At 42.1% G+C, this 27,727-nt stretch overlaps 1 protein-coding gene across 2 annotated transcripts in view; it reads right to left on the bottom strand.

The window, feature by feature from the left end:
- Positions 1–1,132: 1,132 nt before the first annotated feature.
- The window catches only part of trim62.1 (tripartite motif containing 62, tandem duplicate 1), a 27,779-nt gene continuing 1,184 nt past the window's right edge, over positions 1,133–27,727 (bottom strand). For both annotated transcript variants that reach the window (XM_089011109.1, XM_089011110.1), the window contains exons 2-6: positions 26,141–26,665; positions 10,118–10,213; positions 6,537–6,793; positions 5,224–5,339; positions 1,133–3,854 (exon numbers count right to left, since the gene is read on the bottom strand). In XM_089011109.1, coding sequence (XP_088867235.1) covers positions 3,304–3,854; positions 5,224–5,339; positions 6,537–6,793; positions 10,118–10,213; positions 26,141–26,548 — 1,428 coding nt within the window. In that variant the 5' untranslated portion in view covers positions 26,549–26,665 and the 3' untranslated portion in view covers positions 1,133–3,303. The remainder of the gene's footprint in view (positions 3,855–5,223; positions 5,340–6,536; positions 6,794–10,117; positions 10,214–26,140; positions 26,666–27,727) is intronic.

Genomic DNA, 27,727 nt, shown 5'->3' with positions numbered 1-27,727 from the left:
CATCCTGACAAGGATGCATCTTGATGTATCAGTGCGACAAATAAATCCGAACAAGTTTTTGCAAGGACGCGGATAAGGATCCGACTTTCCAAACATGTCCTGAGAAGGATTCATCCCGTTAAATATACACATTTTAAACAAGTTGTCTTGACAAGTATGTATCCTGACGCAATGGGTCCTCAAAAGAACTAATGGGCTCACAGTGTGTACAACATCTCTCAGGTAAAAATCCAGACAAAAATACAGTAAAGTCTCGTTATATCGATATTCTCGGGAGTCGGAAAAAATATCGATATAACCTGACTATCGATATATCTGATTGTGCAGCATGTAAATTTTCTCCTTGCGTTCATAGAAATAGTATCGTAATAAGCAGTACTATCGATATAACGAGACTTTACTGTAAGTGACAAAAATACAAAAATAAACTCATTTACAGCCAAATGATGTGTAAAAATGTGTCCACTCTTGTGCCAGGGTTTTTGTCATTTTCACTCAAATATCAGAATATTGAATTTTAGGACTACATAAATATTCAATTTAGTGTAAGAAACCTTAGACTTTCTTCTTTCATCAGAAAAAAATATTAATTCCTAAGTAATATGGGTTTGGAGTTATCTGAGCTTGAAATGGTAGCAGCTGTACAAAATACAATATATACATAATGATTTATATAGTGCTTTATCAACAGCTGAAGCTGTAACAAAGCGCTAACATGGAAAAAAGGGAAATGCTGCCCTCCTGTGGAAGGGGAAAAAACATGGCCAGTGCTTTTTCGGCATCCAAACAAGAAAAAATAAAACCCCCCAAAAAAATCGGCAGTGACGCTCTACATCATATTTTCAATTCCCAAATAAATCTGTGACAGGCAGTGAATGAGTTAATATACTATGGGATGAATTTCCCTGACAATTAGCACGTATGCACCAGGGACACGGTAGCTAAGGGATGCATCCTAAAATGGTCTAATCCCTTATAATCCTCTGCTTTTTCCCTTGATGTTGGTGTCATTTAGTAAAACGGCTCGCTATAATCCAAACGGGAACGAGGGATCCCTGTTCCCCAGTCTCGCGAACTCCGCCAACACGAGACACAAAGTAGGCAAAGGTAATGAAAACGACAGGTGGGGGCGGATTTTTCGCAGTCATTTATTGTACATTAAAATAACATTTCCCCACAGCGGAGTGTTTACAAGCTGATGGGAGCACAGCGGCCATCATTCAAGGACACAATCATCAATAGTGTCATAAAAGTGTCAGAGGTGACATCATCATAAATCTAACATGTCAATTTAAATTCAGTTTTTTTTCTACCATCCCCGCTGCCTCCAAAGCATCATACATTTAGCACATTTTAAATATCGAAACGCAAAACAATCATCGATGAGATGTCGCCAACGTGGGGGTGGCTCATAGTCGCCTCACGTTTCAGTTCCAGCGTACCGATTGGTTGAACCCCGTGTTGTTGTTTTTTTTTAAAGCAAACGAATGGATTGTACTCATCAGAAACGTAAACCTGACAGATCGGTGCAATTCAACAAAAGCAGGAAGAAAAAATAGAAAAATATAAGCAACATTCCAAACTGTCAGTCAGAGACTATGCCAGTTAGCTGACAAATAGGTCAAGGTGCACTGTGGCGGCAAAAAGAACGATTGAGGCCAAGGTTTGTTCCATAAGATGCCAAAAGGAGGTCGAGATGGGCTTAATGAAGGACACAGGACTCACACACAACCTACCCACCTACACACATCAAAATCAGCCTGCATGTGAGATTTGGCCCCGTGGGAGCAAGAAGCTCTTTGGACTCGTGTACGTATTAAGCCTGGTGCTTGGGGGCACACGTGGGGCCAGCCGACATGTCCGAATCATCTGTGATTTTGTCACATGGATTAGCAGGGATATCTCGCATCACTAAGCCACGATTCAACATGACGAGACATTTTTTTTCTAGCTACATCAAAAACCACAGTATGACCACAGAACTGGAGACGGAACTCACTCCAATAAAGCAAAGGTTCTGGTGGCTCAGTGCAATGTAAGCACAACAACTCATTCAATGTCACGCAGCTAAACCAAGAAAACACCATGACATGGTCCCTGTGCTACACGACTAATATTGCAACAAATCAATTGGCATTGTATTCCTTCCAAGGGAGGAATTTACAGTTTGAAATGAGAGCAACATGGACGTCAGCTAGCAATCAAGAGTTGCTAATTTGACTAATTTCTGACATTCCATCGTTCAATGTTACGAACAACAAATTTGAAGTATACCTAGTACTTTTTTGGGGGGCTATTTGATCAAATATGTACTAGAAGTGTTTTGTCCCACACAAATAATTACTGTAATTAAGACTGAGTAAGGTCTTTGCAGATGACGCATTCCCACTAACCTACCAATTCGTGTTAGGCACAGGAATGGGCTTCTGTCATGAAATGAGAACTCAAGCCAATATAAATCCATTGTATGAACTCTCATGGGGTGTGTTGGTTTTCCCCCTCAAAAGAAACATCATTTTTCAGAATGGAAAGTGCAGACACGAGTGAGGTTCCCAGTCCACAAGAAGTAGTCCGCCTTTCAAATATGCTGAGGTCAATCGCTCACAGCCTCATTTCATTGCTTGTATGGTTTTTGTGACATTTTCGCTGATCATTGGCAGATTTGACATCAGTGGAGTGCCACAAAGGAAAAAGAAAGAAAAGTGCGTCCACTACCCAGCTGATGTTAGCTAGAATCCATTGCAGCTTTCATGCGATGTCCAAAAAGTGGTACTAGGGAGATTATTTTGCCTCCATTTTGAGACATCTTCAATGACCACCCATAAAGTCTGCTATCAGTCCATTTCCACGAGGGGAAAAACAAAGAAAAGCACCATGGGATTGACTGGCGACCAAGCAAAGGTGTTAAGCCGAAGTCAGTTGCGATGGACTCCCACTTTCCCATCGCCCTAAGCAACATAAACCGAACAAAATGGATGATCAAAGCCTGATTAACCTTAAGCGACAGAAGGCTTGCCTCCATTTTGTGTTCTTGTAAGTGACAGACAGCCATTCTGCCAGACATCAAGGAAAAAAAAACCCGAAAAAATTAAAAACAAAACAAAGCCTAGGACCTTATGACTGACTCGTCAGCATTTTGGTCCAAGTCAGCATAGATAGAATTAAATGTAGTCACCACTTTGGAGTCCAATTTCAGTCACAGAAACAACACTGGCTCCATTTTGCATCAGATCTAAAATGGAGTCTTGACAGAGCAGACGCTTTCAATTTTGATATGCACATGGGGTCGGCCACACGCATCTCTTAAAGGCGCACAGTGTTAATCCGCAGCGGCTGCACGTTCTTGCCATTGGCGTGGCTCTGGCCAGGACTGAAGTAAGGGAAAACCTTCATGGGGAATTTCTCACGGTAGGTGTACAGCCAGGACATGTCGTCCGCGTTATAAAAGATGAGCAGGCCTTTGGGGTAGTCCAGGTACACGCCCACCTTCTCCAGCTTGCTCTTGACATTGAGACGGGTCCAAGGCTCGGTGCAGGCACTGTACTGGTTACCGTCGTGCATGACGATGCAGTAGAAGCCGCGTCCCGGTTGGATCTGGATGCTGCCTTTGCGGCTCACCGTCTCGCTCGCCACGCCGATCATCCACTGGGTCTTCTCAGAAACCATCACCTCCCAGTAGTGCACGCCAGACGCAAAGCCCTCGGCGCCCAGGACAGACACCTCCACGTCGAAGCGGCGCGGCGAGTCCTGTAGCGGCTGCGGGTGGAGATTGCCATAGGCCACGATGGTACAATCATCGGACAGGATCAGTCTTTGGTGAGCGGTGATGGGGTCCAGCGTCAAGGCTGCGGGCACTGACAGATTAAAAAACAGAAGGGTGAAAAAAACTGTCCTCCAGTTGAAGGGCTCCCGCTACAGTTGAAGCTCTTCTGTTTCTGTTCAACAAGTCACTTTCGACCTCACACAAGACCACAAGGCCAATCACGGCCAAAGTTGGTTTCAAATTGTATACAAGAGGCTCAGGTTAAAAAATAGCCAAGAGGGAAAGTGAAGTGGATGGCACCGGGTCAGCAGACAAAAAGAAGCCTTTGCCACTTTGGGGATTTGTTCGGTGTTTGTTAACAGCCATTAATAATTCACAATCCAAAGCGAGAGACACGGGAACAACAAACAACAGCCTCACTCAGAGCCTCGTGGCGAGAACAAGGCTTTGTTCTTAGCAGCTAAACAAACAATGGATGAAGGATGATAGGAGGGTGTCTTTGTCTTGTTTCTGGCAACCGTTGCTGATGGATTGGAAGCAATTGTTCACATTTTGCTGTCAGTTAAGGAGGGGGATGGGAGGGCGCCTGGCCTCTTTTGCTGGCAGCGTGTTGATGAAATGAACTCAGAAAAAACATCCCCCTGCACATGATTTGAATCATGTTCGGCTATGAAGATTGATTGGGGTCTTCCTGACACTTTTAGACACTAGAAGGTCAATGTCACCCTATGGATTCGACTACCATTTCGCAAGCTAAGGTCGGGAACCCTAGAGAGAGGCCAGGATCAATTCTTAACAGTGTGCATTTCTGGAGAACAATAGTTTTAAAAAGCCACAATTTCAACAACCAGTGATGCGGTACCAACATTGAGGTCTCTGTTGTCAGATACTGTAAATGTCACCGATCTTGGGTAGTTGGTGTCTCTAGGTACCGGCTTACCAGTACCTAGAGACACCCCAGCAACAATAGTTCAAGCAATGCATCTTACAATGAAGTCCTTCATTGCAAATTTCCCCAACGAGGGACAATTAAAGCTTTTCTGATTGGCTGACCAGATTCATTTTCCAGACTGTGAGGCATTGCAGTCACAAACGGCTATGACTTCCTATTGACTTTAATAACAACAATGTCCTGAAATCATGTTGTATAGCGGAGTAAGAGCGCAAAATAAACAAAGAAATAAATAAAATAAATTTGATTACGCTAGCACTGTATTCTACGGCGCTTGCTGCCAGCGGTCAGCAGCGGCTGCGCTAATGGCTAGCAGCACGAAGCGGCTGCGCTAACGGTTAGCAAAGTTGGGGGCTGGGGCGTTGATATAAACATGATATCCCCTCAATAACACATTGAGCAGTCTGCCATGTGCTTCTGACGCTATAGCTAACAGAACAACGTCGACTTCACTTCCACCCGCAGCGTGGCTACCTGAACCGTACATTCCTCTTGCCCCCTTGCTTACCTGGAGAAATATCCTGGAAGAGCGACTTCCAGATGGTGTACTGCAAAGGCCCCATATATTTGGACGTCGGGAAATCCTCATAAGTCAAATTGGTCTCATGGATCTTGCCTTTAATCCTGCAACAGAAACAGATCAATGCGAGTCAAAACACACCTACTTATTAGCTTCTTGCTAATAACGCGGCACCTTGCTTGACACTTACTTGAGTGATTAATCTCCTGCGTCTGTGTAATGCTTTGCTGTCATTAGCATTCATTTAATTGACTGAATGGGGTTAGATAATGACTCCCGTATGACCTTGTCAATGGGTTACTTCTTGCACTGAAACCAGGACACATAAGGAGATTCGGCACGTTTGGAGAGCTATTATGGAAGGCACGAGATAAAAATGTTGGACTCTATGGCAAGATCTGAAATATACCATAAGGTAGCGATGTGCATATCTCCAATTAACATAAATAACTAAATTAAACACAATTCGATACATATCTCGATATTAGGAGAGTGATATGATTCAAAGACAGTTTATTTAAACCCTTGCATGGAGAATGGTCACTACAGTGGATTGCTAATCGTGTTTTCGGGTTACAGAAAGGGTTCAAGGAGACCGAGTCGCTTCTGTTCAACCCAGTGAGATTGCAATTCAAGTTCTTATTTGATAATATGAATGAACTAGAGACTACATTCATGTCAATGTGGTATTTTCTTTGAAAGATTTGCTCCACCCCAAATCATGGACAATTCGATCCATATCTTGACAAACTTAAACGTGCAACATTCCAGTTCGGTTTGATTCAATGCGCTCCCATCTTTTAAATCAAAACAGATTTTCTGATTCAAATCATTTTTAAACCTTGAAAAAAAATTTTAAATCAATGTATGTTTCTGATCTCTTAATTCTATTAACAAGACATAGTGGCATCGTTCCAAAATCCTCAATTGAACCCTAAAAGAAGCACATATATTCTTTTGTATTTGTCCTTCACATGAAAATAGAAAATAAGCAATATTCCTGATACCAAATGTTTATAGAGACATTTTAATACTAATCGCTCGATTACTAATCTCACGTTGCTGCAGAGAGATGTGATACAGTTCAATTAAAACATCCTCGATGAACCGTCCCGGATTAAACATGACAGCTGCTTTCCGGGGACTAAGACACCATCTGTGCAAGGATTATCAGAATTTATTACACAAATCACAAGTAGTTCCAAAATATATCATGTTGTCAGGAGACAACCGTCGGGTTAGATTTTAAAACGTGAGTGTTACTCTCACTCTTGTTTTTTTGGGATACTAGACTGTCTTACCTCTCGGATGTGACAGCCACTCCCTCGAGGAAGTCGTGCCGCCCCGTTTCGTTGAGGCGTTCCTGCAGGATCTGGATGCCCTCCTTGACGTCGCGCAGCTGCTGGCTATAGCGCTGGATCTTGTGCTCGATGTCTGTGAGCTTGCGTGCCGTGTCCATCTCCAATTCTTCTAGCATGCTCTTTTGACGCTCGCGTAGGAAGCGGTGGAGACGTTCAAAGGCGTCGCCGATGGTGGCCCGGAGACCTTTAGCTGAGGACTGGAAAGGAGTCGGGAGGACAAGACACTCATAGCGATCGACAAGGGCTGTTCAAAACAATGGCCGAAAATGAAAATGGCTTTCACAATTAATGTGGTTACTCAGGTCATTAGAAAATGGTCACACAGTTATCTATGGTGAGGTTTTCAAGAGCCGCAGGGAAGAAAAAGACAGGTTCCAGTCATGTGAACAATCCGCAGCTGGTGGCAAAGCAGAACACATGAGCTCACAGATTTGAGAGATAAAGAAAAGTGATCTCAGAAGAGAATGAGACAATCCGAGTCTGAAGTCTGTCTGAAGCGATGGAGAGAAAAAAAGCAGGGAAGAGAGGCTGTCAAGTCTAAGCAGCCAGGAAACAAGAGGATGCTCTTGATTAAATATTTGGTTCACAGATTCTGCGACTATCTGGCTTTGACTTCCAAACCACTTCTTTCATTCCCGTCATTTTATCCGCCATGTCTCCATCAGCAATTTCTTCTTTTCCTTTTGGCTTTTCCCTTCAAGGGAAGCGAATCAGTGTCCTCCATCTTCAGAGGTTTGATTTGCATGTTTGTTTTGGCCAAGCTTTTACGTCGGACGCCCTTGCTGACAAAACCCTCTGTATTTATCCGGGCTTGGGAGCGGTACAAGATGACACTGGCTTGTGTCCCCTTGGGGCTACAGAAAAAAGACACTCAAAGAACTTTAGGAAGCATCAAAGATTAAAAACACAAAAACTAATATCACATATGACTATGAGAAATTATTGATTTTAAAATGTACAAAAATGACATTGCTAAACATCACTAAATGGAGTGTCATATATATAACAGAATATTATTGAATCGATTTCTTAGGGACACGACGTTTATGAAGCATGTGCAAGTGAGAAAAGTAATGTAAAAAAAACCCATAGTTACACATAAAAAAGTGTAGCTCAATTCTATTGCAATTTATTTTTTACACTTTAGGTGGCTATGACATTTTGTTATCAGCCAACTTTGAAAATGTGATAATTTTCACCAAGGCCAATGAGTTTGGGGAGTTTTGTGCACATTTGCATGGCCCCAAATGCAATTCATTTTTGTGATGAGAATGATAATCATAATTTCAACAAAAACAATTCAAGGCATATGAGTAAACAGTTTCATGAGCTTAACCTACCTTGGATTTTTCCCTGCCACACCCACTCAATCCAAGTGTGGCAGTGAATGTGTGGCAGTGAATGAAAACAAATCCAGAGTCACTGAGCAGGATTCAATCCCATATTAGTTTCCAAAACTGTCTGGAATCTTCAATCGGGACCTTTTATCAATTTTATGGCCTCTTATTTTGCCCCCCTTGACTGTGTTATGCCTAAACATTTTTTGTCTCTTTGCACCTTCAGCCATTCAAGTTAGTATTTGATGCCGGCATCTTGTGCATTTTAACGCTTGGTAGAAATTAACTCATTCACTGAAATGTGTCCACTCCAGTGCCAGGGTTTTCGTCATTTTCACTCGAATGCCAGGACCCACAGAATATTGAGTTTTAGGACGACATAAACATTCAATGCAGCGCAAGAAACCTTAGATACTCTTCTTTCATCAGAAAAAAAGAGTTAATTCCTAAATTATATGGGTCTGGAGTTATATGCGCTTTAAATGAGGGTGGCTGTCCATAATACAATGCAATACATACATATTGTCTTATACAGCGCTTTAACAACAGCTGAAGCTGGAAAAACGCACTAACATGGAAAAAAGGGGAAATGCTGCCCCCTTGTGGAAGGGAAAATCATTGCCAGAGGCTTGACCAGCGCTTTATCAGCACCCTAGCAAGAAAAAACAAAACCCGAGCTAATTCAGGAATGTCACTCTGTCATATTTTCAATTCCTGAATAAACTCGTTAATGGCAGTGAATGAGTTAATGGGCTGGTTCCTGAGGTATGGTATGGTGATCCCTGTCATTTACAGAGTGCTAAAAAGTAAGCCATGTAGACAGGGAGCAGGTGTTCCTCCTACGAGAAACCCCAATGTCGTGTCTGTGGACATTATCAATCTCTCCTCTGAACTTTAAGATGCAATTACAGTCGGCAAATAATTCCCCTCTCTTCGAGTGGGAGCAGGTACGATCTCTGCGGGATTCGGATAAATGCGGCAATTCGTCAAAGAGTGTGACAGTTATGACATGAGGGCGGGCTGCGTTCTAGCCTTCCTCGCTTGATGATGAGTGGAGTGGGCGGATGAAGCGGCTCTACGATCAGTCTCGCTGACGTGCCGCTGAGGCCTAGCAGAATGTGATGGTGCCGAGCAGGTGTCTGGAAGCCCTCGGAGATGAGACGTTGGCTGACTTTCAGGAAAGTATGCAATTATGGAGAGAATCCCCCCGTGGGGAATTGACAAAATCGCAATGTCTATCACTCAGAGAAAGAGTCAAGAAACAAGTATTTGTAATGTAGTGCGAGGAGGCCACCTTTGAAGCAAGAGTTCTCCTCCATCTGGCTGCATACAGAAATAGACACTGTCGGCAATTGTGGCGACAATGAGGGGAAAATGAAACAAGCGTCCCGTTTGGGCGTGGAACGAAAAGGAGGAAACAAAGAGAGACTTTACAAAATGTTTCTGTCTCAATGTGAGGAGTTTAGTATCCTGTACAATACGTCTCTGTAAGCTCTCAGCGGTACAGGAGTGTTCAATCGATGAAAAGGTTTCTTGAGCCGTCATCTGTACTTCTTTGAAAGTGTCGGATATTTCGCTCCTCATTTGAAAAGCTTCGTCAACGAACTAAAGTTGTGCTGGTAGCTCTGGCCCTATAAATATCCCAAATGAACAGAGGTGGGGGTGCCAAACCGCCACTTTGACAGGTCCCTGTATAATGGACACTGTCAATCCAACCTTGGAGGGAAGATGGCCTTTTTTGAGGGAAGCATGTTTGCTTCTTTCACCCATCGGCGACACTAAACATCTGTTCACCCACAGTGTTCAAATGAGCAACACTTGTGGCAAAACAGGTGTGGATCGTTTATTTTTGTGGCTTTTTCCAATGCCCGGTTGGACATTAGGCCAGTAGCAATTGAGCAAATCATCGGTTGATGGCGATGAAGAAGATGAAAAGAGCCCAGTTGGGGGTGATGAACTGTTATGTAATCATCTGTTCTATCACTGATGAGTAAGGTTTTGGCCCCGTTAGCCCGGTCGCTGGCGAATGACAACCGGCTGAAATTTCCTGACACTCTAATGTGGTCCACTGTCAACTATCCAACAGGATAGCCAACAAATAGTACATCCAAGCTTCTCTTCTGTCAGGACTTGTTATTTTGAGATGGAAGAACATTTTTTTAAAAATGAGAATTGCTGCAGTACCTTTGTCTCAGTGAGTTGTCTTCGCAAAAGCTGCAGGGCCTCACTGTGACCCTTCTCACTGTCCTGCAGAGTAGCCAGCTGCTCCTTCATCTCCCTCTGTAACACAACCAAATGACAAGCAAAGGCAGGTCAACAACTAGGTATCAGGCTGACCCGTCTAAAACGAGAAAAAAAACAAAAAAACAATCCGTGATTCGTTTCTGGCTCTTGGTCAGCCTACACGGAAATGCTCATGAGTAATTTCAACTCTATCCAAATTTCGTACTGATAGTTGGTCTTGTTCGCTCAGTCTCGGCACAGATTAATGCAGACAACAGCGCCAAGACACGAAGAGATCGCATGAAATCACAGGGGAACGTCAGGTGGCGTCAGAGGAAAGTAGGTCTCGTTTCTCGTCGGGGCTCATGCCGCTTACGCTCAGCACTCCTTGGGTGTCCACACGCAAGGAGCAAGACTCTGCGGTGGCGAAATGAGGACACAGTCATACGCAATGCAGGTTTACACCGACCCCAGAAACGAGCATGCGCACATATCTAGGATGAGTAGTTGTTCTTTTATTTTATTTATACAAGACCATTTTAAGACCATTTTTTTTTCATTTCAGATGGTATTCCTGAGAAGCACAGGTCTCAAAACTGGGAGTACCAGGATCTAGTCCGGGACAAAATAACAACTTGCATATAAGTTAGGAACCAAAATCAGGATATTGAACTTCCTGAAGCAGACTGGATCCAAGCCCAACAATGTTGTCCTGTTCTATTTTTTTTTTAATGAGCCATCCAGCCTGGGTGTCGAGGTTAGGGGTGCTCACACTTTTTCAGCAAGTCAAAATGATCTACCCATTATACCCATTTAAACTCAACTTTATTTGTATAGCGTCAGTTCATGACAATGTCACATCACTCTGTCATACGACCTAGGAATAGTACCTTGGAGATCAACTGCTAGATCGCAATCTATATATTGGGCACCTAGTCTAGGGCACAGGTGTAAAAACAGTGTGCCATGGGTTCTTGAAAATTGTCCCTCCATAGCTAACAGAACACAGCTTACAGAATTTGTCACAAATGCCAAGGCACAAGTAACTCACGTTACAGTCAAACCCGTATCACAAATTGAAAACCTGCAATGCAGACCAAGACCAAAATAACAAAACTGTTTGGGAATAGAGCCAGATTGCACATTCGCCGTGACTTGCATGTGCCATCTGGACAATATCATGTGTTCCGTGGGCTTGGTAAGCTTAAAATGCCATTTCCAAATCAAACAGGTTGGCACAGGATTTGCATTATAAGGTGCAAAGTAAAGCTGTGTTACAAGTGCCCATTGAACTCATCATCACTTGGGTTGAGAAGAACCAGACTGACGTGAACTAATGGGCACGTCAGCGACGTCTATATTGCTATGTTATCGTTTCATTGAAGTGGTTGGAATTCAGGATAGCAGGATAAAAGAAAAGGAATCGACGAAAGTGTCAACTACTTAATTTTCCAAAGTTTAGGTAATTGTACCGCCCCGTCGCTTTGCTCAGTTGTCACCGCCCTTCAATCCATGCGGCAGCACGAATCTCCCATATGGAGCTGTCAGCTCAGGCAAATGTGAGGGGCGGGTGTGTGTGTGTGTGTGGTATAAAATCACTGATGGTACTCAGCTGAAATAAATATGAGAATAGTTCTCTGCTGACAGAGGGAAACTATAATTTAAAACACCAATTGGGACGTACACAATAAGAGTACTTGCAACACAAAAGCTATTAACTAACATATTGTGAAGGCTCCCCGAGCTCCATAGTAAGCTACAAAATTCATCTCAACACTGTGGGCCAACGATCGTTAAAAAGATGCTGCATTTTTCCTTTCAAGGACACGATGGGAGGAAAACAAACGACTGCTGTACAAGGGTGGGGTGGGGTGGTTTGGCGCGTGACTGTCCATGCTAATGATGCCAGTGCGGCAGCTGACAGACTGACCAAGAAAATGTGCTCCTCTGCTATTATGAGAAATGAGGAAGTGACCACTGCCAAAAGATGAGTAATAATGACCGGGAAGGGAGAAAATGAAGTCACGAGATCAAAATGACTGAAATCCCAAATTTACGGGTTTTTTGAATTTCATTTTACATTTGCCATCGCGAGTACAGGTAAGAGCATTTGGCTCCTATCGCTCCCACTAAAACAAAGGCAGGTCATTTGTCGATTGCACTGTTGACCCCTCGGGAGACCATTAATTTTGGCTTTGCAATCTGCCTGCCACAGTCTGGAGGCTAATACAGCTGAATTGTGAAGGTGTCTAAAATATCAATGAAGTTATTGTTATTAATTATTGGAAAAAGAAAATATATGGTGACAATATTGCTTGGTAGGTTAACAGAATCCTGATAGCTATCATGATCGGCAGGATTTACAGGAGCACGAAATGAATATAAAAAGTGCACACACCCAGACATTTTCTTTGGGAGCTAGCGCAAAGCTGTCATGTTTGATTACGAAATGTGCAAAAAGAATTGGAGCTGAAATGCTGGCGCACTAGAGATGCCTGGAGATAGATAAAATGCAGGTGGCTAAATCAGAACAGGGACGTTTTTTTGTGTTGACTTGGCTAGTTTGTCTTTTGGTCTGGTATTGAAGCTCGTCTCTCACTTGTCCGTCCAATCACGCATGATGCCAATCTGAAGTAACACGTACCCACCGTGTCAGCTTGCAGAAAAGGTGCAAAACCAAGAGGTAATTTCTTTTTTATGTTGTTGACAGAGCCTGTTAGCTTCACAAACGTTGGCTATTCTTATCTCATTAGTTTTAAAGTACCGTATTTTCCGGTGTATAAGGTGCACTGGAGTATAAGGCACAACCCCAATGAATGGTGTATTTTCTAACTTTTTCCATATACAGGTATAATAAAGGCTCACCTCCAATGACTGAAAAAGGTTTTCCAAATATAATACATAAACCTATAAAAGTTTTCCAAATATAAGGCACACCAAATAAGGCACTACAGTCGAGGCTGGGGCTACGCACTACTTTTTCTACAGGGGGAATTGGAATTTGTGGCTGTTGACAGCCATAGCGAGACCTGTTGTGGCTTCACATATAAGGCGCACCTGCATATAAGGCGCAGGGTCATCTTGAAGAAAATCAAGGCTTTTGAGTGCGCATTATACACCGGAAAATACAATAATGTCTTTTTTTATGTGGTTGACTTGTTAGCTTCACTAATTTTAGATATTCTTATCTCTTAGTTTTAAAGTAGTCCAATCATTGGATTGATGATGAGGAACAAGAGCAGTATACCGTCAACTGAAGCTTTATCTTTATCGCCAAAATGTGATGTAAAAAAAAGCATTGATAAGTTTAAAATGCTTCTCGTGCATTAAAAAATCCATCTTCATTGCTCTATTCACATCATAAGTACATCAATTTAAACATATAAGAATAAGAGAAGCATTCCTTTCATTTAGAGCGTCCACGATGGCAATAGAATGAGAAATAAATGCTCAAAAATGGTCAAATCGGATCGTTTCATTTTTGGACACATGACAGTAATAATGTGGACCATCCCTGATGACGGATGTCAATTTCAAGTCCAACCGTCATTCTCGGCTCGGCGCCCAAGGGCTTTATTCATTATTTATAGCATTTGAAAGTGCACGCTTCCTCGTGGCCATGCATTAAAAGCCAACACAAATTCCCCTCGCCGTCCATATTTATTATTCTTCCCAGCGCCTTCAGGATGTATAGGAGAGCGTTGGGTCAGTATGATGAAGAATCAAACAAAACATGCACTTTGACAGTCCTCAATAAGGATTTGAAAAAGCCTACAGGATGTGAAATGGGCTCTAAACATATTTGCCATCCAATGGACTCATTCATACATATGTAGGTTGTCCGAAGAGGATTGCTGCAAAACTAAACACTCTACTGGTAGATGATTATTTTTCTTTTTTGGGGTAAATATACTTATTCAGTGCACTATATAGGGATGAATTGCTTTATAGTTTCCTCATAAACCATGATTAAAATTTCAAATGGTTATTGCACTGAAGTACCATACTTTCTGGTGTATAAGGCGCACCGGAGTATAAGACGCACCCCCAATGAATGGCGGATTTTCAAACTTTTTCCATATATAAGGCGCACTGGAATATAAGGCACACCTTCAATGAATGAAAACAGTTTTGCAAAAGTAATATATAAATATATATAAAGGTTTTCAAAAATAACATGACATGATAAGGCGCTACAGTACCGGCTGGGGTTAGGCACTACGTCTACAGGGGGGAAATGGAGTCAGTGGCTGCTGACAGTTGTTGCGAGACCTGTTATGGCTCAATATGACTTCATACATAAGGCGCACCTGCGTATAAGGCGCACGGTCATCTTTTGAGGAAAATTAAGGCTTTTGTGTGCCTTATACATCGGAAAATATGGTACTGTGGCTGTTACAGATCTTGAGGGCATGAAAAATAATTTTGACTCCTGCCATTTGGAATTTCTATTGTGAAAAGAGGGAAACAGGTAGCCAATTCACTATTTTTTAGTTATTATAGTTTTTAGGTACATGTTTTTTGTTTTTTTTTATTGGTATGAGGACAATAACCCACATGGTCATTTTCTGTGGCCCGTGAAAGCAAACCATGTGTCTTAACTTGCTAAAATCTGAACTGAAATGTCAAATTATCACGTGTAAGTTAGGATTTTACAATACATTTGTTACCCACATTACACTCACTTGAACAATAACTGAACGTTTATGGTTGACTTGGCTGATTTCTAGTAACCTATGCCTTTATTGTGTACAAATGATCATTTGGTGGTTTCACTGTCATCATGGTCCTCCAAGGGAAGACATCACTCCAAATTCGCTCTCGAATAAAATGAGTTTGACGCCGCCCTTGTCATAACGCCTCTGGAACAACCGGAACCAGAACAAGCAGTGACATTTGTGCATAAAGAGGCGGTGATGAGAAGAGATGCTAAAGCAGCCTCCATGCAGGCGTCAGTTTGGATGGCCAGCGATGCAAATGATGACTTGGGGCTCTGATGTTCTACTTTATAGAGTGAGGAAGCTCACGTGGTATTCAAAGGCAACAACCCAAACTGGAATAGCCAAAGAAAACAACGGCGTCTGTCAGTTTGAGTATTTTTTTTTCCACATAGCCCGCTAAATACATTTTTTTGATCAACTGATACACTTGAGCCCCTTTCACACTGCCTTTTCCTAACATGCTGCAGTAGAATGGAGTGTCATCTACTGTAATTATGGGATTGCGGGATGCTATCTATGAGAAAATGCAAAAAGAGCTGCGGCAGCATCCTGCTTTGTCGGGTTCGATGGAGGAGGTTGAACTTGTGAAAGAGCCGTTTTCACAATTTTGGTGATCTTTGTGACCGTGCGTGAAAAACGTTTCTGATGTTGTAATGACCTGATAAGCCACATGTCACCATTTTGGAACGGTTTAACTAGGGGTGGTGTCCGAGGGGGTTTCAGGATTGGTGTCATGAAAAAAAAACTGTTTAAGTGTTGCACAAGTTGAATTGCTTAAGGAACTTATGTATTGCATTACGAACTTATATATTGCTGGCAAACAAATAAAAATATGCTACTGTGGCAGACTCCTGCACTCCCAGTAATTTGTATTGAAACCAAGTTCTCCATTGTGACAAGAGATGCAACCACAATAAACTTATTCACTGCCATTCCCGAATTTGTTCTGATTTAGTTTTTTTTTGCGGGGGGGGGGGGGGGGGGCAGAGAACTGTCTCACTGTCTGATAACTGTTTGATGCAGATAACTCTATAACCAAGTAAGCACGAAATAACGTATTTTCCGGTGTATAAGGCGCAGGGTAATATTTGGAAGAAATAAAGGTTTTGGGTGCGCCTTATACACCAGAAAATACGCTACACTTTTTTTCCGATGAAAGAAGAGTGTCCCAGGCTTCTTACACTCAAAACTCAATATTCTGTAGGTCTTGCAATTGAGTGAAAATGACCAAAACCCTGGCACTGGAGTGGACACGTTTGCACATCTTCTGGCAGTCAATGAGTTAAAAGCTCATTTTAAATTCACAGGAAACTGATTTGTTCATCAGTCTCTGAACATAAAATTGTTCTAATGTTTATTATTTATTTTCTCTTAAAAAAAAGAACCAAGGAGGTGGCCTGGTGAAGTCCATCTGGAGATAAATGCACAACCATGCTTTCATCTCATCGCTCACCTTGTAAAAGAGGCGGTTTGGGGAGTCAACGCCCTGAAAATGACCCTGAGATACTGCCAGAGGAATTTCACAACAACCTGATGACTGCCAGAAACATCTTTTTCCCCTTGTAAAGCCTCTTACGATTAGTCAGACCTCTAGTAGTCAGCATGTTATTAATATAAAACCATGTAGAATGTGTCAGGAACACAAATCACCCAGTGAGCAGGCGTGATGCTGCATCTGCCTGATGGAACGGACGCAGCCAACTGGTCAATATACTTTAGTCGTCAGCAATAAGCAGGCCATTGAAAGAGCTGACCAAATTAAGTGCATGTCTGGCACTCGAATCGCTCGGTTCCTCCAACAGCCAATGCATTTTCATAATTAAGTTGCACCATAAAATAATGCCACAATGATATGAATTTTCAGTGCAACTTGAACTCAGGAATGCTACCATATACTGTGATTACTTTTAATCATATGCAATTGTGATTTTGACTACTTTGGTAGGCGGGGGACAACCTGAATTGTTCTAGCCAATCGCAGGGCACATAGACAAACAACCATTACACCTCACAATCACACCAAGAGACAATTTGCAGTGTCCACTCTAATTGCCATGCATGTTTTTTGGAATTTGGAAGGAAACCACAGTACCTGGGGAAAACCCACACAGGCACAAGGGAACATGCCAACTCACACACTGGAAGGCCAGAGTCGGAATTGAATCCTGCACCTCTGTACTGAGTCGGATGTGCTAACTGGTTAAGCACAGTGCCACTAAATTAAAAGACTTCTTCTCTAACAGTGGGGCAGGATTCTCTGAAAGTGTGTGTTGCGATGCCAGCAAGCGCTTTTTTTTACAAACTAAAATAAACTGTGATTACACATGCAGAACAGTAGGTGGCAGTGGTGCTCTCATTGTCAAAATGTAAATGAGAAGTATTAGCTCAAAGGTACTTTTTTGCACTGAGCATGCACAGAGCTGATAAGTATAGTGAACAAACTATTACGAGACCATGCAAACATCTTTAACATGACGAAAATAAAGGTCAAAGAAGGCTAAAAACAATGTTCATCAAGTTATTCTTTTTTTTTCCAACTATATTTCTATAGTTAATCGACAGGATGGTTGTTCTCTTTAAAATTACTAAGGACTGAGGTATACATGGATGCATTTCTTTGACATATTATATTGTTGCCTTCTTTTCCGAGGGGCCACAAACAGAAAATAATAGAGAAGCACTGAATTAAAACAATTTAGAAGTCAGGATTATAGAATGGATCATTTTCGATATTGGAGCATCGATTGTATTTGCCATATCAGTAATAGTACATTTGTACCACTGACCCAGAATAATTTGTCCTGACAGCGGAAGCTCAAAGACAAAATGCCGTTTATTTGAAACTGCTGCATACATTTGAACTGATCACTAGAACCGCATGCATGCTAAAGAAGTGCCTCATACACTGCCGCAGGGAAGCTCCTTTGTTATACAATGACACTTTAGCAATAATTCACAGTGCCGTGACGGCATCCACTTATTAGCCTGACCATCAACCTAAATGAGTAAGAGTACCTAAATGGCATTACGGCTAATAGTAAAGTATGAGGGACTGTAAAGCTCATCACACGGCAATTAGGGCAAATTGGTGATTGAATTGCTAACATTAACTTGGAAAATGCTGGCTGCACACAACATAAGTTCAGTGGATATGTATTACATTTTAAAAAGTTTTCAAGGATGAATCACTCCACTTTAACCTCTATGGGTAGATGATCATGAGGTTGTTAAATTTGGAATTTAACCTCATTTTAGGCTGGCTAGCCTGTGGTGTTCAAATGAATCCTTCCAAGGCTGGTAATTAGCACAACACTATTGTTACATAATATGACAAGGTTTCCCTGAGACCGAAAACAAGAATGCCGGAGCACCCGGAGCTGTGCCCGAGTCAGGCGCTGTATTCTTGTAAGCATAACTTGAAAGCAAACCCAAATTGGCCATTACTCCCTCAGGTTGACAAAAGATGTTTGAACAGGTAAAGCACCTCCAGCTTCAATTGTGGAGGGAGGCGGGTGAGCAACTGAGTTAAGACTTCCAACAGCAGCTGGTCAAATGAAATCATCTGCTGCAAATCACAAAGAAAGGGGGAATTACAACAGATTACAGTCCGGCCTTGTCCACTGTTATGGAACAAAGGTCTCTCTAATGTGTTTTAATTCTCCGGCTAATCAAGAATTCAGCAGCGGGTCTGCTATCCCGAATTGCACATTAAAGTGACACGGGCAAAACTCGTAAGATACATTCAGTATTTATTGTCTTTGACTTAATTTACTGAGTTGTCCTCTTCTAAGGGCGGTAGAAGAAAGCAACATCCTCCGCTGTCTGCTCACATGCATGTAATGTCCTCTGGGCGCTGCTTTCACGACTGATCTGCATCATATTACGTTCAGGAAAAGCCTCATCACTAAAACTCGCTTTAAGATGTGAAATTTCAAGAGTAAGAGTAACCTAGTCTGGAGATATTGCATTACAATGAAAGTCACTCTAATAGTGGTAAATTTGGGTGAAAATATGACTCAAAATGTCTCTGGGGGGACCAGGAAAAAGCATATCATGTGAGACTTAAGCTCACACTTTACCTCAAGACAAAATTCCCACAAAAAAAATCATTTGTATTGCGTCAACCATGTGTTTTCATCAGTGCCGAGATGCATTTTCAGAAAGACCAACACAACTGACAGTTTTGCTGTGCTTAAACCTTCTCATTCTTGCTTGATTGTGTGTTTTATTAGACATGTTTTTATTGCGGTGAAATAACACAAATTCTTATGCAAGTGGGATCCATTAATTACACAGAACGAATCTTATAACGATTTAAGTCATTACCGCGGTAAAATGGGGACTTCTGTATAACACAAATTGCATCCTGAGTTGGCAAAGGTTTTACGATGCCATCCGCAAGGCAATGCTAACGCGAAAAATTGTGTTGACATTAAAACAGCTTGGAAGTCAATTCGTGCGACGAAATTCACTTGGGAATTTCCACATGCAGTCCACTGTATTATCAATATCCTCATGGTCTACATTGGTCAGATATTGCCTTTTAGCTCTCTGCCATCTTTTAACCATCATAGCAATCTTTTATACCTTCTATTAAAAGGGCTTTCAGGGCGCATGCACGTAACTAATACGATACGCACCATTTCTAATGCATCAGATACAGCGACTTCTGACTCTCACTCAGGCTAAGCGCGAGCCAAAAGTAATCATCTTAACAAGACAAAATGTTGCCTTTGATGGATGTGCTACCGGCTCCACTTTCTCGGATAAGTGCTACTCTTTATCTCTTAATCTACTGATGATATGTGCAGAGATAAACATTCTGTCGTGCCACGTGCAGCCTCTGTTTTGTCAGGAAAAAGAACTTTTCCCTGAAAGAGATCGTGAGGACTTCCGTTTTTCTCGTGAGACATGGCTTCCTATTCGTTGAGATTCAAATTCTGTAAGATTTCTCAGTCTAGGTGAGCATTGGAGGGTCCTACATCCCATTTTTATCCGCAGTTACAAAGAGCCAGAATACAACTTGAAGACACTCAAATTCTATTTGAAAAAAAAAATCTGTGATGTGGTGAATGACTACACAGACACTCCCCTACTTACGAACATTCAAGTTACGAGCAACGGTACATCCAAACATTTTTGTAGTATTCTCTCCAGTTGTACATGTACATACTGTACATTTATAGAGCATATATTTTATTACATGTTTATTTTTCAGTACAAACCAATATAGGTTACTTATACAAGCCTTAAACATACTTATATAAACCTTAAACATACATTCCATACAAAGTATAGCACTGAAGCAACTTACAAACATTTATAATTGTATTTTATTTATAATTGTATCTGTTTTTTCTATGCTTGTCTGTGACTGTAAAGTGTCTTTGAGAGCTTTAAAAGGCACTTGAAAATAAAATGTCTTATTATTATTAAAATCGATTGCTTTCCGAAACAGATAGGATTGAGATTTACCCATTAGTCACCGACGTCATAAGACAAAAATTCTCACGGCAAAGATCGCAAAAAACAAATAGACGACGAATCGAATGAGGGGTAAAGCTGCAGAGGGAAAAAAACACAGGTAGGCAAAACCACAAAGGTGTTGGCAGCATCTGTGGGTGCCCTTGAGAAGGCCTGACTCATAACTGCAGAGGCACAGCTAAGCGCGACGGCAGCGGAAGGACCAAGAGTCGGCAGAATGAGTGGCAGCCTGGAACAACACTTCAAACAGGTGTTGAAGACCGCCCGGTGCGGTTTTGATGCAGGTGGCAGTAATGCAAATGCGCTTTCATATTTCATGTGTCTGGCGGACCGCTCAGGGGCCAACAGCAATGTTGCTCACAAGACATGACTCACAATGTGTATCGGGATACTTTCAATGGCAGAACCGGGTGGGTGGATTCACCGCAGCAGTCCTCTATGTCTTCATAAGCGTGGGCTTTCCTCTACCACATAGCTGCCTGATGCTCTTATTCCTTCCACATGCGGTCCACTGGATTTATCGACTCCGCATATGCTTCAATCCACAGTGCCGCCCACTCACCCAACTCCATCCTGCCTCTGATTGTCTACTGCCGTCAAGTACACTGCCGAGACTGAAGACCCCAGTTGCGGTTTTTTGGTACTTGAGACTTGCTTGTCAAAATCTTGGGAATGACTTGAGTTGACTTGTGTGATTGTGATTGAAGAATCACCAAGGGTGGTCAATCATTTTAATTAATGGATTATTTGTTTTCATAATAATGATGAAAAAGGGATGGCAAAACGTATGGTTTGCAACTCAGGGAATGAAGATGCCCCTGGGTCAATTTTCGGGTGCCCTGATTGGGTAATTTGGGCTGTCCAGGGCGTTACAGAGACAATAATGACAATGTCTAACTTCATTCATCATTACAAACCCAATGAGGGTAACGTAACATCAGGGAGGAATATTAATTATGGACCAGTAAACTTGTGAACCTTTAACTACGGCTAAGTCATAAATCGCAGTGGGATGATTCCTGGTATCCGAAACAATCATTGCGACTGCGCCGTTTCGGTTTACCTACTCATGCAAATCCCGTACCCCAAACGCTATATTTAATAAGTTGAAAGGATGAGGCACTTAGAAAGGAGCATCTATGAAAGGTAAATTTCTCCACTGTGAGACTAATAAAGGCATATCCAATCCAATCCAATCCAATCCAATCCAATCTATCCACTGAAACACAAATGCGAAAGAAGGACTTCTTTCACGGATGGATATAAATCGTATAAATATGCAGACTACTGACATTGTCCGCGAATCTGCAAAGTTGTTTTGAGAGACAGTTTTTGTTTCTCCCTGTGACTTCAATTGGATCCCACTTGAAACACGAAGCATAAGGTGGACATTTGTGGCGATTGCAGAACTTAAGCATGATAGGTTTGATTTATTTTGCGTGGTAATTATATGTCAACTCTAGTAGATATCTCCATTAAACAAGACGATTGAGGAGCGTTGGGCTCTAATCCTGAAAATCAGGAGTGCCCAAGTCTGGTCCTTGAGAGCCCTGATTAAACCTACACAGGATCTCAACCCATTTTTTCACTTGGTTGGTAGTGTTTTATTGTCAAAGTCTTTCATATATTCTCATAACTCAGCTTCACAAGCTCCGCTCTTCACTGAATGTAGTGTGGATGAAGTAGGTTACGCATCCACAGTTCGCATTCAAAGGGTTGTTACACGTTGACCTTCTATTCATAATAAAACTACTGGATCTGTTCCAAATTGAGGCAGGGTATATTTCATTTTCAGAGTTCTCACACTCCACTGTACTGCATCACCGTCCCTTTGTGTTTAATTTATTGGCAGGTTACACTGTGTCCTTTGCACTGGTATGATGACACACTGTTCATCTAGCAGAAACAGCAACCTTCTGTATCATCGTCCAGCCTACACACCTTATATTATCAAAAACAGATCAAAATTTACCTTTCCAAACCATGCCACGGTTAAATATACTGAACCGTATCGTTGTTTGGATATTGCCTTTGACTTAATGTAGAGTAGTCAAGTGAATCGAAACAGTTATGTGCTGGGTGAATGCCTGCCAGATGTGTTTATGTGCACGTGTTGTCATTGGGAGCTTTTGGAGGCACGTTTTGAGCATTGCAAATTTGGCCGCAGGATGCAAATCAGCCGGAGGTCAGCCGAGTGACATGCCAGGCTAAGGAGATTATAAATCTGCTACATACAGAGAAACCGAGGCCAGGCCTCTTTAGTGGCCACCAGCAAGCATAACATGTGGTCAAGGTGGACACGTGTAGGTTCCTATACTGGCACCCTACTCGTGTTGGTAAGCCGGAACTGACCATAGTCAATTACTAGGAAATTTTAACGTTCCAGTACAGGTATGTCCCGAAGTAGATATTGGTATGAAATCATTTATCCGCAGTATCGTCATAAACTCCCAGACCTCAAATTTAGTCAGAAAAAATTCTTCATACACACTGAGAAGTTTGAGGAAACGTCTGGGGGTAGCTTGCTCTTATCTCTGAGTGTAAGTAAACATTACAGACTGGATTAATTCTCAAAACCGAAACGACGTGGACAGCAATGCTTTATTTGTACATTGGAGGATTTGTTCAGGCATGCTTATGCCGATACACCGAGATACTGTTCCAAGAGGAATCATTTAAAAGGAGAGTAGTCAAAGTGGGTTAGCCGAATTCCAGTTGATGGAAATATCTAGTGTACACAATAATTGTTTTTTTTAATGTAGTACATTTTCATCAGCAACATCACAAAAGGCATAACATTCACAGAGAATTGAAATGGGACTAATCTCTGGAGAGATTCCAGCGCTCAGCTAAGATTAATGTCGGCAAAGCAGTCAAACCTGAAACTGCTCAGTGTTTCTTAAGGTGGGTTCGATCAAACTCCTAGGGGTTCAGTGAGTCAGTCTCAGGGGTTCACGACTCAACATGTTTATTAGTTATGACAAGCCTGATTGATTCCTAAAATCTGCTTTATGACCCCTAAAAAACGGGTACATGCATTTGGGATTCTTCACACTATAAGGTACACACACTATAAGGTACCGTACGCATATAACACAATACCGACAAGGAAGCATGACTGATGTGTGCATCAGTGGTCCTTGCTTACCTTTTGTGCTGTGAACATCGCAATGAATCACCCTCTCAACAAGCATGTCCTCCACTAACTCACTGTGGTTTGTTTCATGATCAGGGCCACACATATTGTCATGCATGCGGCAGACACTACACGCTGCAGACATTAAGACCCACCAATCTTCCCTGCCTGCAAGATGGACACCGTTTGTGTTTTTTTTTTCTCCCTTATCTGGCACGTGTCATTGTTAGTCCTCTTTCGCCAACCTTATACCAGACATATATAAGACAAAATAAAAATAAACTAGCGTTGTTCGACTGGCTCAGTTATGGGCTGGTGTGAACATGGCCTGGGGTCTTGTTTTGCCCAGGTTACAGCAGTCCATGTGAACTACAAATATCGAAAAAATGTTGGCTTTCTATCTATTAAAGCTGACATCTCAACAAGTAAAATGGTGAAGTGAAATCATTTTGTCTGTGGTCAATTTGGTTCTCTTGCAGGAGTTGGACCTGGTCCACTTTTGCAATCTGACGCTTCTTCATTGCCTGTTTGGAAGATTTTTTTTTAATTACATAGCTGTCCAACACTGAAATTGACTTTAAGCCAAACTATTGAGCATTTTCAGAAATTTCCTGAGATGCATGTGCACTATGCTGAGATTGGTTGTACCCGTGGTGCGATGTTCTTAGGCATGCTTCTATCCGACAGGCCGTTCACTGCCTGGTAGGCATTGGGAAATGCAGTGAGACCTCAGCTTACAAACTTAACTTGTTCCCAGAAAGTGTGTATAAGGCGAAAGGTTCGCGTCTGCCAAACATTTATTTCCCATAAGGAACAAAACAACAACAAAATATACCTTCTTTTATGTAGAATAAATGTGACATTGTATTGTAATTAAAGAACTGAACCATACCCTATAATAAAGTCATTGTATTTATCTTTGTAATGGTCGATGTAGTTGCCTCTTGATGATATCTGAGTGAAGTTGCCGTGCTTTCTCCGCAATAATACCCTCACTCATATACACTGTCCCCTGCTAGCTGCTTTTCGTTAATCCAAATCAACAGAGGTTTTTCGACCTCTTCCATTGCCTGAGACCGTTAGTTAGACAACACAGAAACACCCTTAGTCATACGTAGCAATGGTTGACTTAGCATACTGGTACTGGGACGCTAAGTCACACAAATGCACACCTTGTTCATGTTTTTCGATGATTTCCTTCTTCTGCTCGACCGTAATTTTCTTTTGTGTCCTTGTCGTCTTAACACTAGCCTGTGGTGGGTTTTTTTTGGTCCCAATAAACCAAAGGTTCGCCACTCGATAACAAAGCACGTCTGCACTGAGTGCACTCAAAGTAAGTCTTCTTTTCCTTTCGGCTTATCCCTTCAAGGGGTCGCCATAGCAAATCAGTGTCCTCCATCTTGAGAGGTTTGATCCGCATGTCTGTTTTGGCCAAGCTTTTACGTCGGATGCCCTTCCTGGTGTGGAAAACTAGTCCGCCAGCCACTGTGGCGCTATGTGGTTTGGTTCGTCTGCCAAAAAATAGTTTGTATGCCAAGATTATATTCTTGCAAATTTAATGCTCATAAGGCAAAAGGTTTGTGAGCTAAAGCATTCGTAAGCTGAGGTATCACTGTAAAAGTAAACCTTGTCCAAGCCGACCACATTTGTGATTTGAAAGATCTATTCTAGATAAATCGACTCACAATCCAACACTGTGCTTTGGTGATTTTCCTTGTATGAGAATTGCCACTTGAAGACACACTTGTCGGCTTAAAACTCACCGCGGGACATTGCTTTCTTCGCACAGTGCTCATAGTTTCCTTTCAGTGCCGCAAATCTGGGAAGCCTCCAAAGGCTGTGGTCAGAATACAAAAACGACAGATTGTTGAAGAGCTTCCGAGCTGCGGGACAAGCTGTTTGAATCCGAGGGAAGAGAAGCATCATGTGCTGCGCTAGGTTACATGTTCTGTACCGCTGATTGATTTGAAGCTTTGTCTGGCTTCACACCGAGGCTATTCACCGTGCTGGCGAGATGAGCACACGCGAGGGATGAGCAATTTTAAAACCATTTCCTTGATCGACTAGAGGCGATAAAATATTGTTGATTTGTACACGCCTGCAGTCGAGCCTAATCGGAATACAGTAAAGTCTCGTTATATCGATATCAGATACAGTAAAGTCTCGTTATATCGATATTCAAGGGAGTCCGAAAAAATATCGATATAACCGGGACTATCGATATATCCGACCCTGTTTGCATGTAATTTTCTCCGTGCGTGCACAGAAATAGTATTGATATAACCGGGACTATCGATATATCCGATATCGATATAACGAGACTTTACTGTATATCGATAGTCCCGGTTATATCGATAGTCCCGGTTATATCGATAGTACCGCTTATTACGATACTATTTCTATGCACGCACGGAGAAAATTACATGCAAACAGGGTCGGATATATCGATAGTCCCGGTTATATCGATATTTTTTCGGACTCACTTGAATATCGATATAACGAGACTTTACTGTATTTTTCACCTTTCATGATCAAGGCTATGCTTCACTTTGTGTGTGTGTGTGAAATTGGGTTCTCACAGGGCAAATCTCCCACACACCTCGTCCCCACCATATACCAAAAACGTGTATGTGTGTGTCCTACCTGGATCTCCTCATAGGCGTCGTCAGTGGTGGTAATCTGGTGCTGCTCGTGGAGCGCCGGTTCGTCGCAGAAAAAGCACACCAGGCTCTTTTCAGTGAGGCAGAAAAGTTTGACCTTCTCGTGGTCCTTACAGGGGTACGAGCTGCGCTGAGCGTTGAGGATGGCGTCAAGCGGAAAGGCAGCGTACCGCTCCACAATGTTGGACAGCTTGAGGCTGGGCGACAACAGCGGGTCGGCAAAGGTGCGCCGGCACTCAGGGCAGTCACGCACACCGTGCAGCTCCTGCCTGCTCCAGTGCTCGGTGATGCACTTGCGACAGAAGTAGTGCTCACACCCGAAGCTGACCGGATCTTGGTAGATGCTGAGGCAGATTGAACACAGGAGCTCGTCCTTCAGACAGCAAGCCATTTGCGAATAAAAATGGGGAACGTCGCACCACACTTCAGCACACTTTAATCCTCAGTTTTGTGGATCACAGCCATGAGGAACAATTTGGTCTCCTTTAGTTTACTTTTTCTATTTAATCTGTTAGAGGACAAGAAAGAAATCATTAACAATGGCACCGTTTTGGGTAAAACATTACCTCCAGTGAAAGTGGAGTGTCATGTCAAATGTCACAGTGTCATTTTTCAGAAATATGCAATAGTGTTCGCGTGGAATTCTACACCGTCATCGGGTCTGTAACCTGGCTCTAAATTCAACAAAGAGGACAAGTAATATGATACAATAAAGGAAAATAATGGAGGACATTTTGTGTTCTTGTAGCCAAATGGCTCATCTATTGAATAGGAAAAAAAAATGTCCTCATACACGATTAATGTTTCAGTGACCCACTGTCCGCTAAGTGCAGTACAAAACCTAAGACGACAAAGACAGTCTGAACTCGTACACCAAAGCAGTCGCATCTCAGGGCACCACTGTTCATCTTTACATTGCACTACTGCAATTATCCGCAATTGTTGAAAATGTCACAATTGGGGGACTATTAAAAGCTTTCTGATTCTGATTACTTGATTACTCCTGATCACGCTCTCCCTAACCTTCAAAATAGCTGCTCTTCACTTGAGGGAACTCGTTAAATTCAGTACATTATTGGTTAAACGGTTTATTGTCAATAACAACATTAAATAAAACGAAAAAAATATATATATTTTTAAAGATGATTCTTCTTTTCCTTTCGGCTTTTACCTTCAAGGGGTTGCCACAGCAAATCAGTGTCCTCATCTTCAGAGTTTTGATCCGCATGTTTGTTTTGGCCAAGCTTTTACGTCGGATACCCTTCCTTACACAACCCTCTGTATTTATCCGGGCTTGGAACCGGCACAAGAAGACTTATGTCCCTTTGTGGCTACAGAAGCAACTCGATCAGTAAAAGGCTCCCAAACACAAAATGGTCACCGGCACAGCAACATTCAAAAAAGAACCATACTCACCATTTGATGACAATGCTCTGAACTTACCGTGAAATGGGCATCTCTTTCCCTACATTACATCACAAACAGAACTTCAACGTCCTTTAAAATGTTTTATGTCCCTGTCACAGTATATATATCTAAATTATCATCTCTGTCCCTATATTACATCACA

This window comes from Hippocampus bargibanti, linkage group LG12 (genome assembly GCF_051943395.1).
Source record: "Hippocampus bargibanti isolate YZ-2025 linkage group LG12, ASM5194339v1, whole genome shotgun sequence".
Taxonomy (NCBI): domain Eukaryota; kingdom Metazoa; phylum Chordata; class Actinopteri; order Syngnathiformes; family Syngnathidae; genus Hippocampus; species Hippocampus bargibanti.
Note: the sequence above shows the minus strand (reverse complement) of the source record. Positions and strands in the feature narration are given on the sequence as shown.